General features: G+C 44.4%; 1 protein-coding gene and 1 long non-coding RNA gene across 3 annotated transcripts in view; both read right to left on the bottom strand.

Moving 5' to 3' along the window:
* SMS (spermine synthase) overlaps positions 1-2,040 on the bottom strand; it is a 57,108-nt gene extending 55,068 nt beyond the window's left edge. For both annotated transcript variants that reach the window (XM_049643586.1, XM_049643587.1), the window contains exon 1: positions 1,644-2,040. In XM_049643586.1, coding sequence (XP_049499543.1) covers positions 1,644-2,025 — 382 coding nt within the window. In that variant the 5' untranslated portion in view covers positions 2,026-2,040. The remainder of the gene's footprint in view (positions 1-1,643) is intronic.
* A 2,577-nt stretch (positions 2,041-4,617) lies between these two features.
* On the bottom strand, positions 4,618-5,281 carry LOC125931547 (uncharacterized). Its single transcript, XR_007460459.1, has 2 exons — positions 4,848-5,281; positions 4,618-4,706 (listed from the first exon to the last, which is right to left on the bottom strand). It is a non-coding gene; the product is annotated as an uncharacterized LOC125931547 (long non-coding RNA).
* Positions 5,282-19,280: the final 13,999 nt, after the last annotated feature.

Here is a 19,280-nt window from a genome sequence, read left to right as displayed (position 1 = left end):
AAGTACAGGTGAGTGTTCACAAATGCTTACTACCAAGGACACTTCCTAGACTCACCTCTTAGCAACTGGATGACCCTGAACCACTATTTCTTCCTCAGGCCTCAAGCTCATACATCACCTCTAAACTGAGTATGCAACAACCTTCAGTAACCACTAATCCCTAAAATTGGCAGGTCAATCACTCAACAAAACCTTAGCTATCTCATACCCCACACTAGCTGCAGGCCCCAATCACCATTTTATCTCCTGATTCTCTCATTTGTATGCCTTCTCGATACCCTCAACTAAGAAATGTGGGAACTAAAAAATGCTTTGTTTTCTCCAAGTCACTTCCCAACCACCCGAATACACTGACATTACTTAACAACCTTGTATGTTTTATAGCAACTCCCTTAACATTAAGCTCTATAAAGTGTGCACCGTCCTCTCCCACTTTTTTTTTCTTAACCACCGGGAAGGGAATACTCGGAAAGGCTGAGACCTAAGGCCAAATTCACATGCAGAGTCAATCAAGAAAGATGCAAACCTAGGTCTTGCTTCAAACCCTGAAAGGTTTTTTTTGTTTTTTGTTTTTTAATTAAATCTTTGCCTTTAGAAAGCCTTTAAACTTGGGGGAGAGAAATGCAAAGTGAGTATTCAAAATTTCAAGGAAAGAGAAAGTGAGAAAGTCAAGGTTTTAAGTGGGAACCGAAAAGGTTGCTCCATCCAATTTGAGGAAAACGGTGAAAAGGCGAGATATGGATGAGACGCTACAAATGGAATGTACGGGAAGCGCTGATTCAAGTCTGCAGCGCCTAAAGGTTTAAAAGCCACCAGAAAAAAGGCTGGCAGTCCTACCCCTCCCCCCCCCCCACACACACGAGAAGCACCTAGAGAAACCATGCAAAATACCCTTCCCCTTCCTAATTCCTACACACAGCTCCAACTTTCCAGCTCTCTGTTGTGGCCGGCTCTGTGTTCCGAGCCTCCTCGATTGGGGGAGTTATAATTCCCGCGCCCAGATCTCGCCGCCCGCCCCCCCCCCCCCAAAATCATCGTTTCCCCCCCCCCCCCCCCCCCCCCGCCGTCTCTTTCCGCGGGACCCGTCTCCTACGCAGTCTGCTAAAGAATTCTGCAAGCGCCGCGCGGCACCCACGAGGGGACCCCGCGCCCCGGGGTGCAGGGAATTTACCCGCCTCCGAGAACAGGAAAAGGTCACGCGGGCGGCCCCGCGCGGCGCACGCCCCCCGCCCCTGCACCGCCACCCCAACGGGGCCCGCGGACGTGGGGGGTGTTCCTCCCGAGCCACGCGGCGCAAAGGGGACCCTCGCAGCGGCGACCACGCCCGCGTGGGGCGCGGGTGGGCGACCCGGGCCTCGAAGGGCGGCGGCGCCGCCGGCGGAGGGGTGCGGGGAAGGGGCCCCTCCGGGCCCCACGCTGCAGCGGGGACCGAGCGCGGTGCGACCAGGAGCGCGGCCTCCGCCGGGTCGCCGGTCCACGCGGCCCCTCAGCGCGCTCGGCGCGGCAGCGGGAGAGACGCCGGGGCCGCGCGGGCCATCCGCATTGTTCGGCCCGCGGCGCGCGCCCCGCCTGGTCCCCGCTGGCCCCGGCCCGGCGGGGGCGGCCACGCCGGGGCCGGGCAGGTGGCGGCCGCGCGCCCTCACCTTTGGCGCCGAGCATGAAGTCGAGCGTGCTGTGCCGTGCTGCTGCCATAGTGAGGCGAGGCCCTGTGCCATGCCTGGGGGAGGCGGCCACGGGAGACTGGGGGGCCGTGCGGCGTGTCAGGCTGCGGCCGGCGGGGAGTGCGCCGCGCCCGGGAGGCCGAGGGTAGGAGGTGGGAGGGACCGCCGGGAGCGATCCGGGGCGCGGGGGCGGGGTCGGGCCCGCCTCCGGGAGGGAGGAAGCGAGGACGCCCGCAGCCCCGAACTTAGAGCGCAGGGTGTGGGGCCTCGCTAATGTAATGGTGGAAACGTGGGCGCCGTGCTCCCCGGCGTGCGTCACCAATGGCCGCTCCCGCGCCGAAGATCGGGCGGGCGCTCCCGCCATCCGTTAGGTCACCTTAGGTTTGAACAGCGCAGCACGACTTCCGGGGGGCCCACCCCCTACACTTCCCCCAGACCATCCCCCAAGCCAGGGCCCCTCTTATTTCCTGGCCAAGTCCAGAAAATCAAGCGCTAGTATCCACCCTGTAGTCTAAAAGTACTGCCGCTTTTTCCTTAACTCTTCGAATATTACAGTTAAACCCATTAGAATTATTGCCATTATTATTAGCAAGGGTCGGTTTGCATTTCAGAACCAAAGAGAAATCTCTTGGGTATTTAAGTTACCTAGGTTTGCATGAAAAATGGGAATGGTGGAGAAGCAAGTCGGAGGATAAGGCTGTTAATGTTGATTTAATTACAGATTTCAGAGTTGCTCCACCATTACGGATGCCTCTGTTCGAGGCAGTGAACCTTTCCGTTGTGGGCTTGTCTTTGAGTTGGGGCTTATGGCTGGTATTCAACACGATGTGGCAAAGGAGAGAACATCAATTTCTGCGCACTGAAGGCCTCCTTTATTCCACTGACAGTATTACTAGGCAAATGACTCCATCATCCCATCAGTCTTCTGTGAGTCTCTGGGCGTCCGGAAGCTCCACAGGAATTGCTGTAAAAGCAGGACAAAGTTTAAATCAGTGAACTCATGTACCCCCGTAAAAGCAGGAAGAACCTAGGTATTAAACTCCCCTCTCCTGCAAGCAGTCCCTAGTGGCTATTTTCCTGAGTCCTTCACCCTTCTACAAGGAACTGGGCAGTGTCTTCATAAGTGATCTTTACAAACTATCCCATTAAGAACTAGATTTCCTTTTTACCATTTGCATTTACCTTTTCCCACCCACAGCCACCTGTTTGCTGCTCTGCGTGTTTTCCTTTCTTCTGGGATCCCAGGTTCTCAATTTCACGAGCTATTCTGTTGTCTCACCCTTCAGTCTCTACAGCGTAGTCTGCAGCTCCTGCTTTCATCCTGGGATATTCTCCAGTTCTTGCCACTCCTCTGGAGTCAGGTCAGGAGGATACAGTTGTCCCTTGTCACACTGCAGGAACAGTAGGACTCCAAAGGTCTCAAGTGGGCTGCTTGCCAGTCAGTGGCAGGGTGGGCCTCTAGGGCATGTAACCTATGCGTTGGCACAGGGCCTCACGCTCAGAAGGGCCCTGCACTTGGTTTCTCTGCTCTCACTTTCTTGAAATTCTTAGTAATTTTGAACGAGGGGCCCCGTGTTTTTCTTTTGCACTGAGCCTGCAAATTATGTAGCCAGTCCTGCTCAGCAGCTTGTGTCCTGTGGTGCAGGCAGCAGTGGCCAGTGTAAGTGCCTCACCTTGCTTGTGCAAGGTGCGAAATAGAAATGAAATTCCTTGAGTTGCTTTGCCATTAGCTCCTCCGATAGCTGTAACAAACGTGTAGTTTAACAACAATGCTTCGCAACATTAGCACAACATCAGAGATAAATGGGCCTTGAAATGGAGCCGACTTGTTGAGGTAATTTTAGGAGTTATTGTAAAGATGCTCACAATGTAGTGTATTACCTACCAATGACAGAATCCTGGCAAGATTATTAAAGGTAGGTCATGGACAGGAACCAAGGTCTTGAGGCCTCTTTAAGCGTCTCCAACTGGGCTGTGAGTACCTATTTAGATTCTGGAATGTGTTCTCATTGTCTGGGTTTTATAAGCTAGGCCCCTGGCTTGGAGGCCAGGATAAATCCTGTTACAGGATGAATAATCATTTTGTTTGTGGGAATTGTTTGTGTTACAATTGACCAGTGTATCCTGTGCAGCTTTTGTCACACCAGATAATTCAGCAACATATCCTGCAACAGAAAAGCAGGAGAAATTTACCAAACTACTGTCTGCACCCTTTTTTTTATGTTTATTTATTCATTTTTGAGGGAGAGACAGACTTCACACATACACGAGTGGGGGAGGGGCAGAGAGATAGGGTAAGAGAGAATCCCAAGCAGGCTCCAAGCCACCAGCGCAGAGCCCCACGAATTCACAGAGCTCCAACTCGCCAACCGCGAGACCATGACCTGAGCTGAAATCAAGAGTCAGACGCTTAACCGACTAAGCCACCCAAGCCCCCCACTGCCTGCACTCTTGAAACAACCTCCTAATCAAAATCTTGGTGATGGTGAAAATGTGGATATCAGGGATTCATATCCTCTGGCCTGACCTTGTCTGCTCTTGGCTAAAAGTGAAGTCTGACACAGAAAAGCAGCCCCTGCCATATGGGAACTGGCCCGGGCCATCTTCCAATGAACATAAATAATTCCCCAGAACACCAACATCAGACAAGGCCACTCTGTGACCAGGATGGGACAAGACAAAAACAAGACCACTCCGTAATCCTGTCCGAACACGGAGAACAAGTGAACCTTGTCCAAACCACAACAGTCTCCACACATCCCCGAATCCTGGCCAATAGGAGTGACTGCTGCTCCTTTACCAATCACAGCCTTTCTCTGGTCTTCCCTGCTTCTCGGGAAGATGTATGAAGACCCCCTACCGTGGAAATCCCTCACTTCCAGCCAGCATCCAATCCAGAGATCACCTGGCTTACTTAAACACTCCCCTAAAGCCCCTCCCACAGGCCCAGTCCTACGGGGGTCCTGTCCGACGCGGCTCCCCGTGATGCACGTTGTCCGTCGCTGCCAGGAGAGCAGAACCGCTTGTTCCGCTCCAGGTGTGTTCCTGTGGGCGAGAGATGGCTGGAGGGTAGTAACAATAGTGACAATAACATGAATGAAGTCTGTACTTAGAGTGAAAAATGCGTAGGTGATCCTCTTAACAAAACGCTACTTGTGTTAGGTATTACTCTTACCCAAAACTCACCTTCACATGAGTCCACCTGCTTCTTCGTAGTCAGGCCAACTTGGACGTCTGCAGCAGAGCTTTTATAAACTCGGAGTCACATTGCTCAGCAACAGTAACTACCTAGAGGGAAAAAAGAAGTCAAAAATAGAAAAAGACTTCGGGTGCCTGGGTGGCTCAGTCGGTTGAGTGTCCAACTGTTGATTTCGGCTCAGGTCATGATCCCAGGGTCATGGGATCAAGCCCCCTGTCAGGCTCCATGCTGAGCATGCTGAGCATGGGGTGGAGCCTGCCTGGTCCCTCCTCTCTCCCTTTGCCCCCTCCCCTACTCTTGCACACACATTCTCTCCCTCTCTCTCTCTCTTTCTCTGTGGAAAAAAAAAATTAAAAAAGAAAATGGAAAAAGGCTCTCCAGTGAAGAGGGGAAGGTGGTGACCGTGGCAGGGAAACAGAGTGCTAACTGGAAACCTCCCAGGCTGTAAGAACCCAGAGGCCACCAAGCCTTCCTTGTGAAGGGAGGTGGGGGGCGGGGTGGGGTGGGGACCAGCAGCCCTTAGCAGCTGCACCTGCCATCAAAGCCACTAGCCTTTTGTTTAACTGTTTTATTTTTTCTGTTTTCAGCAGTTCACTTGAGACCCATGGAGACACTCTGCCTCCCTGCCCCCTGTGTGCAGCTGTGGTGAAATCACTTCCTCTCTTAAAAAAACAAAACAAAACTCTGGCCTTAGCTCTTAGGGTTGAAATGGCTGTCAGAAAGCCGTATCACTCCCCCACTATTTTTCAGATAAATGTGGGCCTGGCCCAGTAAGTTAAACGTGATGTGAATTTCTGATTAAAAAGTATGTAACTTAGACTGGTTTGGAATCTTTGACACAGCGATTCTCAACTTTGCCTGCATACTGGCATCACCTCAGGATGAGGTTAAAACCGGCTGCTGCCCGGAACCTGACAGAGGTGCCACCCAAACATGGGGATTGCTAAAGAAAAACCCAGCAGATTCCAACACAAAACTGAGTGTGCCACTGCAAAACCAAAAAGCAGTGTGAACCACAATACATACAGCTACACACCCACAAGGATAGTTCTGATATAAGTAAATACATTATGAAAGCCAGAAAGTAACAGGCGTCAGCAAGGCCATGAGGAAATTGCAGGTGGAAATGTGAAATGGTGTGGCCACTCTGTAAAACAGTTTGGCGAGTCCTTAAAAACTAAAACGTACAGTTACCATACGATCCAGCAATTCCACTCTTGGGTATGTACCCAAACAAATAAAAAACAAGTGTTCAAACAAAAACTTGTACACAATTGTATTTACAGTTGCCAAAAGGTAGAAACAACCAAATTCCCAGTGATAAATGAGCAGAGATAAACAAAATATCATTCAGTCATAGAAAGGAATGAAGGACTGACATAAGCTACAACATAGATGAACTTCAAAAACATCATGCTAAGTGCAAGATGCCAGACAAAAGGACAAATAGTGTATGATACCACTTGAAATGTCCAGGACAAGCAACTCCATAGAGATAGAAATGAGGTTAGGGGCGCCTGGGTGGCGCAGTCGGTTAAGCGTCCGACTTCAGCCAGGTCACAATCTCGCGGTCCGTGAGTTCGAGCCCCGCGTCAGGCTCTGGGCTGATGGCTCAGAGCCTGGAGCCTGTTTCCGATTCTGTGTCTCCCTCTCTCTCTGCCCCTCCCCCGTTCATGCTCTGTCTCTCTCTGTCCCAAAAATAAATAAAAAACGTTGAAAAAAAAATTAAAAAAAAAAAAAAAGAAATGAGGTTAATGGTTGTGGGGGGAGGGGACAGTGGGTATGGGGTTTCTTTGGGGGTGATGACAATGTCTTGTGTCTTGGAATTAGATACAGCTGGTTGTCGCCCAACATTGTACCTGCACTAAGGGCCAGTGAGTTTTTCACTGTAAAATAGCTAATTCTGTTATATAAATTTTATCTCAATTGAAAAATAGAAAAAAAGACTTGTAGCTAAACCAAGTTTGTAAAGTAAAGCTATATGGAAATTTTTTTAAGTTTTTTTTTTTTTAATGTTTACTTATTTTTGAGAGGGAGAAAGAGCCTGCGAGTAGGGAAGGGGCAGAGAGAGAAGGGGACAGAGGATCCCAAGCAGGCTGTGTGTTGAGAGCAGACAGCCCAATGCGGGGCTTGAACTCAGGAACCATGAGATCATGACCGGAACCAAAGTCAGAAGTTTAACCGACTGAACCACCCAGGTGCCCCTAAGTTGTTTTTTTTTTTTTTTTTTTTTTAAGTAGGTTTCATGCCCAACATGGGGCTTGAATTCATGATCCTGAGATCGTCACTAACTCTTCTGACTGAGCCAGCCAGGCAGCCCTGCTATATAGAAATTTTTAAGTGAACTTCATTACCTCAAGCAAATTTCAAGCAAATGGCAGATGGGATGGAGTTGAAGTGAGATATTCACGAAAATGAGCAAAATTGAAGGCTGTTGGGAAACTAGCCTCATGGTTGTGGTTTTCCCAGAGAAGAGCATTCTTCAGTCTCAAATGCTTTCTTAATCCTTACAATAGCCCTAAGGAGCAGGTGTAATTATCCCTATTCTACAAACAGGTTAACCGAGGTACAAGGAAGTTCGATGGCTAGAAAATGGTGAAGCCAAGACTAGAAGCCAGACAGGTGGCTCTCTAGTCCGGCTGTTCCCCCCTTCATGGTACCACCTCTGATAACCCTGCCTGTGTCTCAACATGTCTGCACTTTCTTACAGCTCCGGAAAGCCAAGATGTATGAGTCCACCTGCCTCCCACCAGCAGGTGCCCCTCCCCATCGGGGTGTGTATGAAATTGGAGAGGGTGTCCTGCCTCCCTCCTCTCTGGAGCTACTGCCTATCTCCAGCAAACAATTCCTGGGGTGAATTCCTAACCCACCTCTTACTAGCTATGTGACAGTGAACAGGTTCACCAAGTTCTCTGGGCCTGCTTCCCCACCTCTGTAAAATGTAAAATGGAGCTAATAATAGTACCCACCTCATAGAGCTGTTGTGAAAATTAACTGAGTAAATACATGACAAGCACAGAGGGTAACATCTGACATGTGACAAGCATTCAGTAAATGGTAGGTAGAGACGGTGATGAAGATGTTGATATCATTATTAAGGCACACCTTACTCTCAGCACCATGCTCCTTCAGGACACCTCTTTTCACCAGTGCTTGGCATGTTGCCTGGCACACAGTAGGCCTTCAATATCTGTGTCTTTGAAATAAACTGAGGACTAGAACATTATGCTTGACACCCCAAAGGACCCCAAGCAAAGAGCAGGTCTTCTGGGTTCAGAGGTTGGGGAGGGAGATGAGGATGACAGGCAGCCCGTGCGATTTCCCCACTCTGTTCCTCATCGTTTGACCCAAAGTCCCACCCCCCAGAGTGCCAGGCAGTCCACAGCCTATTCAGAAGCCCTGAGAAGTTTGTTGATAGAACTCTGGATAATTATTTAAGACAAGTAAATAACAAAACAGGTTTTCCTCAAGACAGTCATAATCCTCATTTTTGTCCCTGCTGACCCTTTTAGACCTAGCAGGCAGGACACAAAGACATGGAGAGTCAGTTCCTGCTATTACCCTGCAGCCGCTGTGTTTACCCCTGCAGACTCACAGTGCCCTGAGATGTATCTGAACACCCCCAGAGTATTCCCCCAGCTTGACAAAGTCTGACTTAGAAGGAAAACTGACAACCTGAGTCTCTGTCACACAACCCGAGAAGATACACCAGGCCAGCCTTTTTCAAAAATGTTTACTTATTTAATTTGAGCGAGAGTGCGCATGAGCGAGGGAGGGACAGAGAGAGGAAGAGAGAGAATCCCAAGCTGGCTCCATGTTCAGCATGGAGCCCGACGTGAGGATCCCACAACCACAAGATCACAACCTGAGCAGATATCAAGAGGCAGAAGCTTAACACACTGGCTCCCCGGGCCTTTTAAGAGAACTTCCACTTGACACAAAGCCCCTACATGAAATGCTGTCCAACCCACTCCATTTCCTCCTCTCCTCTCACTTCCAGCAAAGAATGACACATTAGGGGGAGGGAAGACTTATTTATTGCAATGCATTACCTAAGCGCCTATGCCCAAATAATGACATAATTAAAAGTGTTACCAAAGAAAATAATGGAGTGTAGTTGGGTCCAAAAGTAACGCCTGGCTTTTTGTCTGAATGCAGCATTTAAGTACAGCTGTACTTGAAGATGCGGCTAAATTCTCAACTCTCAGTGCTAGTTAAATGTGTATTTTTCTGCAAGAATGATTCCTTCCTCAGTCTCTAGAGACAGTTCATAGAATGATTAGAATCAGGGGTTTTGTCAGCCAGCCTGGATCCTAATCTTGATTCTTCCATTTGCTGGCCGGTGACCTTTGGCAAATGATCTCATCTCTCCGCGTCTGTTTCTTCATCTGTGAAGGGAGTATCCCTCTTTCACACAATTGTCCTGAGGATTAAGTGAATTAATGGAGATACAGCACTTAGATCAGTGCCTAATGTGTAAAAAGCCCCATAGAAGGATTAATTACAAATTACTAATGAGTTAAGACTAATGTCTAACTGGTAGTTTCCTTTGCCCCAGTCCACATGGTGAGTACATGGGCGCTTACAGAGCAACTCCCATTTCAGTTGCCATTTTTTTACGGCAGAGCTAAAAGATTTCCAAAGCCCGCAAAGGGTCCATTTATCTTAAAATGTATTTGATACAGCTCAACACTCAGAGGTAGTCCCCGAAGCTGATTGCACTGGGATTGGAGTGGAGCTGCCATTTTGCCGCATGGCAACGCTTTGCCCTTTTACCTACCGGTCCCCTGGGTCTTTGTCCTCACCTGAAACACCTCCTGTGACCAGTGGAAAGGCCCACACGTGATCATTCAAGGCTCAGATCAATGTCAGCCACAGCCCACTCACTTGCTCAGCCGTGTTCCCACAGCGTGGCAGTCAGCTCTTGTACTTGACCTCTGTTTCTCTCCAACCAACACTCCTTCCTTATTTGGACTACAATCCAGTAAATTTGAATGACCAGCCATGGTCAGGTGCTTGTTAGTGAACCAGGGACCAGGGACCTGGATCCTGGTACCCCAGTTTCCAGTTCAGGGCTCTTTTCTTTAAACTATATTGCTCTTATGTCCAACTTCCACTATTGAATACTGTCCACTATGGGCCACAGTATTTGTAAAGTATGTCATTTCTAATCCTTCCAATCCAGCAAAATTTATTCCCCGTTTAAAGACATAGACACTGGGGCCATGTGACCTGCTCAAGGCCACATGCCAGTCTGTGGCAGAGTGAGGTTTGGAACGTGGGTCAGTCTGACTATAAAATAAAGAGAATTTCTTTTTCTTTTTTTTTTTTTTTGAGTTTATTTATTTAGTTTGACAGAGAGGCAGGGAAGGGCAGAGAGAGAGGGAGAGAGAAGGAATCCCAAGCAGCCTCTGTACTGTCAGCACAGAGCCTGATGTGGGGCTTGAACTCCTGAACTGTGAGATCATGACCTGAGCCAAAACCGAGAGTCGGACCCTTAACCAACTGAGCCACCCAGGTGCCGAAAAGTCAGGAGAATTTCTAGTCTATCATGTTGCTGCTCAGTACTGGAAATGAGAGCAGATAAAAATCACTGAGTGGTTCATTTAAAATATACTCATTCTACATGCAGACAATTGTTGTTTTAAGGAAAGGGTAGAAGAAAAAGAGATCACATTTTGTCATGCAAAGACAAAACAATAAATATTCTTTTACCGGTTCCTGAATCCCATTGCAGCTTCTTCAAAGCAAGTGAATTTATGCATGTTGGCACAGCTCTGATTTTAAAATCTTCTTTGGCTCCATTTTCAGCTTCTTCCCCTTGGCACAACCAGTCCCATGACCCCCCTCTGTCAGGCTCTGAGAATCTGCCTAAAATTGTTATATAGCAGTTACTCTTAAGATGCGCATTGTAGATGATAATTCACTCCTCCCCACTAAGTCATACGTTTCTTCTGGTTTTATATGTATTGCCTGGCATATCACCATGTTAATCATAAAAGTCTTAACACTCTAAGGATATATTGATGTTACTATTTTCCAAATATGTTCATTGTGTCAGGAAGTTTTTTTTTTAGTCTTAACTTGCATATTCTCAAAATTATTTACAAATATATAGTTTTCTCGTTTTTGTCTGAAATAGATTTGGTTTCAATCTAAGTATACCAGTTGACATTAAAACCCCACAAGTGAACATTAACACATTTTTAAAAAAAAATTTTAACATTTATTCACTCTTGAGAGACAGAGACAGACCATGAGCGGGGGAGGGGCAGAGAGAGAGGGAGACATAGAATCTGAAGCAGGCTCCAGGCTCTGAGCTGTCAGCACAGAGCCCAACGCAGGGCTCGAACTCATAGACCGTGAGAGCATGACCTGAGCCGAAGTCAGACGCTTAACCGACTGAGTCACCCAGGAGCTCCTAACACATATTATTTTAAACATGCTTCCTTAAAAAAAAGAAAAAAAAAAAACACCAGTTTATTGCATTTTGGTTATTTGCAATTAATCAAAAATATAAACTTCACATTATTATGCCTGTGCAAAACAGAAAATCATACTGCAATGCAAGATACCTGCCAAATGAGAAGAATAAAGCTAAAAGAACGTTCTGCTGTTGTTACAAAGTAAAGGTAAGATTGTTGACTGGGCCAACCTGACCTCACGTGCCTCCTGCTGCGGTATACGGAGAAGGACCCAACATCCTTTCTGAGGTCTTCTTGCCAAAAATGCACAACCTTCCTCTAATCATGATGAAACATCAGACCAACTCAAACTAAGGGACCTTCCACAAAATGAATTGCCCATGTTCTACAAAAAATGTCAAGGTCAAGAAATACAAAGAAAAGCTGAGGAACTGAACTGTTCCAGATGAAAAGAAACTAAGAATATATAACAACTAAATTGCAATGTGTGATTCTGGATTGGATCCTGGAGCAGGAAAGAAAAATAGCCATAGGAGACATTATTGGAACAATTGACAAAAGTGGAACAAGGACTGTGGAAATAACTTTGTAGCAATGTTCAATTTCCTGACTTTGATCAGTGCACTGCGGTTGCGTAACAGAACGTCCTTGTTCTTAGGAATTACACCCTGAAGCTTTTTGGGTAAAGGGGCATCATGTCTCTGACTAACTCTTGGTTTGGAAAAAAAATTACATATGCATGTATAGATACGTGTACGCATATATATATGCAGAGAAAGAGAGAGACGATAAAGCAAATGGGATAAAGTGTCCATGATGGTTGAAACTGGGTAAAGATAAACAAGAGCTCCTTGTACTCTGCAACTTTTCTGTTAAAATTATTATCAAAATAAGGTTATCAAATGGTGACTGCACAGAAAACAGAATGTTAAAAAGAAGAAGGACAAAAACCCCATGCTCCTGAGGCATATATGACACAGCAGTGTCTAAGACATGCTTGAATCTCTTGGTAACAGGCAGGCTTGACTTAAGGGAAACAGTCTGCCTTTTCAAGTGCAGGGGTGAGGAAAACAGGAAGGTCTCCTTTTTGATACTTTCAGCCCATTGCTCACAGATTTCATCAAAATCCCCAATAGGTCCATGCCCTATCCAGCCACTCTACCAGGCCTCCAGGTCCTAGCTCACCTTCACTGCCAACTTTGACACCTGTATGACCTCAGCTCAAAGCTGCCTCATCCTGGGAGGAGTTGGGCTTCTGGGTGGAAGATTTCGGCCAATGCCCTGTGTCAGTTCCTTGATCTCAGCTTCAGTAATTGTGGATACCTGGAGCAGGGCAGGAGAGGAGGCAGCGTCACATACAGGTCATGGGCCACTCAGAATATGTGTGCTGTGCCCATTCTTTGATCACATCAGGACCTTGGATGTGAGTCCCTGGACCACCCTATCTCCTCCTCACTCTCTCACTCACCTCCTTTCCATTCTCTGTGGTTGGTCCTCTCACCGTCAAGTCCTCAAGTCCTAGTCCTCTGTCCCTGCACACTCGAAACCCTGGATCAATCCTGGATCAATCAACCTTTCCTCTGCCTGTCCTTCCCACCTGTTGCTCAGGATGAGGAGAGCCTCACATTGGTGATGAATGGTATACAAACACACATGTATGTGTAAGCATGTACATGCGTATGTGTGTGTATTCTTTTTCCCCCAACATGCCTGGGATTTCACTACATTCGGCAATCTTTGTTCACTTTTTCTGGTTCTTTTACTACTTCATCTTTCTTTGTTATTTTACATCTTTCAAAACTTTTTCCTGTGTCTGCCACGACCTCACTGTCTTTGGGTTTCTGCTACTTCTTTGACTTCAAAACTACATCTTTCCAAGCTAAGTAAATTCATTAATTTGTGTCAACTCAGTATTAGTTTCAAAGGGGTATTGTGCTATTTGAAAACCAATGCTGAATTTATCAATATAAATGAGCATTCTTCAAAATTTTTCTTAGTTTTTATAGCCAATTTACATAACCCTATTATAATTAAAATCTGCATACTGATTCATGTTAGAATAATGTAGGAAATTATTATTATTGGCTTGAATCATGAAAAGTGTCAATTTTAACAAAAATTCTTATTTCTGTCTAGTTAAATCCCAAATAAGCTTTTCCTTTCCTTGGAGCTTCAAATTTATCTTGTTCATATGCAGTGTAATATCTATGGGAAAACATGTAAATCATATCGCCATTTTTTATTAATGAATATTTAGCAAGCATTCCTTTTGTTTCAAGAAAATCTAGACTTGCAGTCAACAGCACAGTAAAAGTTTTAAAACTCTCTGTGGCTCAACCAACGAGCACTGGCAACAAACACAAGATCATTAAAATCATTGTCTACTTCTTTCAACAGTTCCAAAACCACTGGTGATGAGTCAAAGCATTTACACATATATGTTGAACAGTTTTAACAACTGCATCCATGATGCTTTTCATACAGTCTGTTTCAGAGAACTGAGCAATTTAAAACTGGTTTTCTTTTATGCACAAAAATCCAAACCATTGTCAAGCTGACCAAAGTTACAAGTTCAGAACTTGTTATCATTGTTAAAACAATTTTCACTGAATGTTCAATTTTGAATGCAGGCAACTAATCTTATTGATTCTTTCTTGACTATTCTCATCAAATTTGCTCTGTATTTGCCAAAAATGTCCCGTATTATTGTCCATTTTATTATCTTTATTCAGTCTCTACACAACAAAACAACAAACAGTTTTTCTGTTTTGTTCTCCTGCAGCAAATTACATGACACTTAAAACATACTGTCTTCTAATTTCTTTGTGCTTTTTAAAATTTATTTATTCTGAGAGAGAGAAAGAGAGACAGAGAACACAAGTGGGGGAAGAGCAGAGAGAGTGGGAGAGAGAGGATCGCAAGCAGGCTCCATGCCATCAGCGCAAAGCCTGACTCAGGGCTTGATCCCATGAACCGTGAGATGGTGGCCTGAGCCAAAATCAAGAATTGGATGCTTTACTGACTGAGCCACCCAGGTGCCCCTAATCTCTTTCTTTTTTCCTTCTTCTAGCACATTACTAGTATCTACATCTCCACTCAATTCTCCCTCAGTGATATGCCTTCATTTTAAACTTAAAAATTAGTCCATACTTCTTATTTTAAAAATAGTTTAATTCCGGGGCGCCTGGGTGGCGCAGTCGGTTAAGCGTCCGACTTCAGCCAGGTCACGATCTCGCAGTGCGTGAGTTCGAGCCCCGCGTCAGGCTCTGGGCTGATGGCTCGGAGCCTGGAGCCTGTTTCCGATTCTGTGTCTCCCTCTCTCTCTGCCCCTCCCCCGTTCATGCTCTGTCTCTCTCTGTCCCAAAAATAAATAAAAAACGTTGAAAAAATAAAAAATAAAAAAAATAGTTTAATTCCATCATAGTTTAAAGCATAAATATTTCAGTGTGCATAAATATTTCAGTGTAGTTACCAATTATGATTCACGAATGCATCCGTGTAAGTGGTACATTCTGTATAAAAAGTTCAAGTAAACACCTTTCCATGTTAAATTAGTACATAGGAAGTTACTGAATTATTGAATTTACTCAATCTTCTGATCCTAACTAGAGTGATAATGTGTTTATGTGTAATACTGGAGATGACTCACCTACTAAAGCCAGGAAGTACAGTGCAGCGATATCTATGAGTTGCAACAGTTTAAGGGAAATGTCCTACCAAAAGAATAGAATTGAATGGGCTTTTGGCGACTGTGAGGTTCGCAAGATTCCTGCTGAGCGGAGAACGTAGATCACCTTCTACTCCACTTTGACTTTTCCCCGAAGCCTTTGAATAAAATGGTTTGATCTCCCCCCAAAAAGAATAGAATGGAACGGAATGGAAAAATAGTTTACACTATTTCAATTTTAAAATAAAATTTAGGGGCACCTGGGTGGCTCAGTTCGTTAAGTGTCCAACTCTTGATTTCCACTCAGGTCATGATCTCTTGGATTGTGAGATCGAGCCCTGCATGGGGCTCTACGTTGACAGGGCAGAGCCTGCTTGGGATTCTGTGCCTCTCTTTCTGTCTCAAAGTAAATAAATAATTTCCAAATTTAATTAATTTAAAATTAATTAATTGAAAATTAAAATTAAGCTAAAATTAATAAATTTAATTTCTAAAAAATTAAAAATAAAAAAATAAAATAAAATTTAAAACATTTCCTGAACACATGATAAGAAAAGCTGAAAAGCAGCCTAGTTATTCTGGAGAAGACCCCAAACATTTAAGAATGGGTAATATTTCTGAAAACCCCAAAACCTTCCTTGTCTCAGTTTGATAGAAGGCTTCCATGTCTATTCTCACTCCAGCAGAAGTTTGGGGTTTATTCTCTAGAGAGGTCCCTGAACTATAGGATGCCAGGCATACACCCTAACCCTAGCCCTAACCCTAGCCCTAACCCCTAACCCCTAATCCCTACCCTAATCCTAACCCTCTGGAGAGGTCTCTGTACTACAGGATACCAGGCACAGACCCACACCCTGGCACATACCCTAACCCTAACCCTAGATCTGAGGGGGCAAAAAAAAGAGAGAGAGAGAGAAGATGTGGTATATATATTCAATGGAATATTACTCAGCCATAAAAAAGAGTGAAGGGGCACCTGGATGGCTCAGTCGGTTTAGCGTGGAACTCTTGATTGTGGCTCAGGTCATGATCTTACGGTTGTGGTGGGATCGGGCTCCGTGTCATGCTCTGTGCTCTGTGTGGAGTCTGCTTGGTCTCTCTCTGCCCCTTCCCCTCTCCCTCCCTCTCTCTCTCAATAAATAAACACTTAAAAAATATCTGTAAAAAAAAAAGAATGAAATCTTGCCATTTGCAACACCATGGATAGAGCTAGAGAGAGAATATAATTCTAAGTGAAATATGTCAGTCAGAGAAAGACAAATACCATATGATTTCACTCATATGGAATTTAAGAAACAAACAAGGAAAGGGGAAAAAAAAAGAGAGGCAAACCAAGAAACCGACTCTTAACTATAGAGAACAAACTGATGGTTACCAGAGGGGAAGTGGTGGGGGATGGGCGAAATAAGTGGTGAGGACTAAGGAGTGGCCTTGTCATCATGAGCACCAAGTGTTGTGTGGAAATGTTGAATCACTATATTATACACCTAAAACTAATATTACACTGTATGTTATCTAACCAGAATTTAAATAAAAACTTAAAAATTTAATTTAATTTAATTTAAAAAATTAAAACAGTATGGAGGCTCTTCAAAAAATTAAAAATAGAGGGGCACCTGGGTGGCTCAGTTCGTTAAACATCCGACTTCGGCTCAGGTCATGATGGCATGGTCCATGGGATTGAGCCCCATGTCAGGCTCTGTGCTGACAGCTTGGAGCTTTGAGCCTGCTTCAGATTCTGTGTCTCCCTCTCTCTCTGACCCTTCCCCACTCATGCTCTCTGTCTCAAAAATTAAAAAAAATAAAATTAAAAATTAAAAACAATTAAAGATAGAGTTACTACATGATCCAGTAATTCCATTACTGAATATTTATCCAAAGAAAATGAAAAAACTAATTTGAAAAGATATATGCACTCTTATTTATTACAGAATTATTTACGATAGCCAAGATAGGGAAGCAACCCAAGCATCTATCAATTGATGAACAGATAAAGATGTGGCATATATACAATGAAATAGTACTCAGTCATAAAAAAGAATGATATCTTGCCATATGTAACACCATGGATTTATCTAGAGGGTATAATTCTAAGTGAAAAAAGTCAATCAGAAAAAAGCATATAATTTCACTCATATGTGAAATTTAAGAAACAAAACAAATGAACAAAGAGAAAAAGGGACTAACCAAAACCAGAACCAACAAACAAAAAAAAACCCCAGAGTGTTAACTCTAGAGAAGAAATTGATGGTACCAGAGGGGAGGTGAGTGGAGGGATGAATGACATAAAGGGGACTAAGATGGGACACCTGGGTGGCTCAGTCAGGTAAGTGTCCAACTTTGGCTCAGGTCATGATCTCACGGTTGTGATACAAGCCCTGCATCAGGCTGTATGCTGACAGCTCAGAACCTGGAGCCTGCTTCAGATTCTGTGTCTCCCTCATTCTCTTTCCTCCTCTCACACTCTGTCTCACTCTCTCTCTCAAAAATAAATAAACATTAAAAAAATTAAAAACCAAGGGGACTAAGAGTACACTTATGATGAGCACTGAGAATGTATAGAACTGTTGAATCATATTGTACACCTATAACTAATATAACACTGTATGTTAATTATACTTGAACAAAAATCAATTATTTATGGTGAGAGGCACATGCACGATATAAAAAAAAAACAACAACTCAGGTTGTCAGTTGCACAGCAGCCACATACGGCTAGTGGCTACCATGTTGAATAGTGTAGATCTAGAGAAATGGAGCTTTAACTTACTAATTACTATTGATAGGGCCCAGATTCCATGAAATTACATATATACATGTTAACTTGTAGAAAAGATGGATTAGACTGTGCGTAATTTTTTCTGTCTAGCAGAACTGTAAATGATTTCCCCTGGTAAAAATGACAATACTAATAGTTGCATTTGTATCTAACTTTGTAGCTTAGTCGGCAATTTTATTCCAACATTCTCTCTTTCCATATATGCTTCCCTTAACTTTGAAATCATAGAATATTTGTTGATGCAGAAACATATTCACAGAGTATTGTTAAGTGAGAACAAGCAGGTCACAAAAGAGAATATACAGACTGGTTCTATTTTTGTGTATTTTAAAATGTATATGTTCTAGAAAAATAAGCATATAAACAAAGATGTTTACCATTATGTATGGGTGGACCTATGCATGATTTGTAAATACTTTTCTTTTTTGACTTTCATTTTTAACTTTTTTGGGGGGCGGTTATTTTATTTTATTATTTTATTTTATTTTATTTTATTTTATTTTTTTGGATCTCTACACTCATCATGGGTCATGAATTTATAACCCTGAGATCAAGAGTTGTATGCTCCACTGATCAAGCCAGCCAGGCACCCGGTCTTAATTTTTTTTTCTGTCTTCATTTTTAAATTTTATTCTTTTTCTTTTTTATTTTGAGAGAGAGAGAGAGAGCGTGTGTGGGGGAGAGGGGCAGAGAGAGAGAGAGAATCTTAAGCACACTCCACCTCAATGTGGAGCCCGATGCAAGGCTCGATCCCATGACCCTGGGATTATGACCTGAGCAGAAAACAAGAGTTGGATGTTCAACCGACTGAGCCACCCCGGTGCCCTCCAACTGTGTTTATTTTTATTTTATTTATTTATTTTTTAAATGTTTATTTGTTTGAGAGACAAAGAGAGAGAGACAGAGCACGAGCAGGGGAGGGATAGAGAGAGGAGGAGACACAGAATCTGAAGCGGCCTCCAGGCTCTGAGCTATCAACACAGACCCCAACACGGGACTCGGACCCACGAACCGTGAGATCATGACCTGAGCCGAAGTCCGTCACTTAACCAACTGAGCCATCCAGGTGCTTCTCCAACTGTCTTCATTTTTAAAACTACAATTTACACTAAGAAAAATCTCATAAAAGCATTTTACAATTTTAACTCAGGTTAACTGTAGGAGGCCTTTTCTCACCCCTCTCTTCCCTGTTCCTATAAAAGTGCATTACTCTGAAACAGTTTAGCAACACTGGTTACCCCAGGTACTCGTCAGCTAATTCAAGTAATCCTTTTAAAAGATGATGATGGGGGCACCTGGGTGGCTCAGTCGGTTGGGCGTCCGACTTCGGCTCAGGTCATGGTCTCGAGGTCCGTGAGTTCGAGACCCACATTGGGCTCTGGGCTGACAGCTCAGAGCCTGGAGCCTGATTCAGATTCTGTGTCTCCCTCTCTCTCTGACCCTCCCCCATTCATGCTCTGTCTCTCTCTGTCTCAAAAATAAATAAAACGTTAAAAAAATAAAAAAATAAAAAATGATGATGATGGTGATGACGTTGATAAATATGTAT

Source organism: Panthera uncia, chromosome X (genome assembly GCF_023721935.1).
Source record: "Panthera uncia isolate 11264 chromosome X, Puncia_PCG_1.0, whole genome shotgun sequence".
Classification (NCBI taxonomy): Eukaryota; Metazoa; Chordata; class Mammalia; order Carnivora; family Felidae; genus Panthera; species Panthera uncia.
The sequence above is the reverse complement of the archived record's forward strand: the minus strand, read 5'-3'. Positions and strand labels throughout refer to the sequence as shown.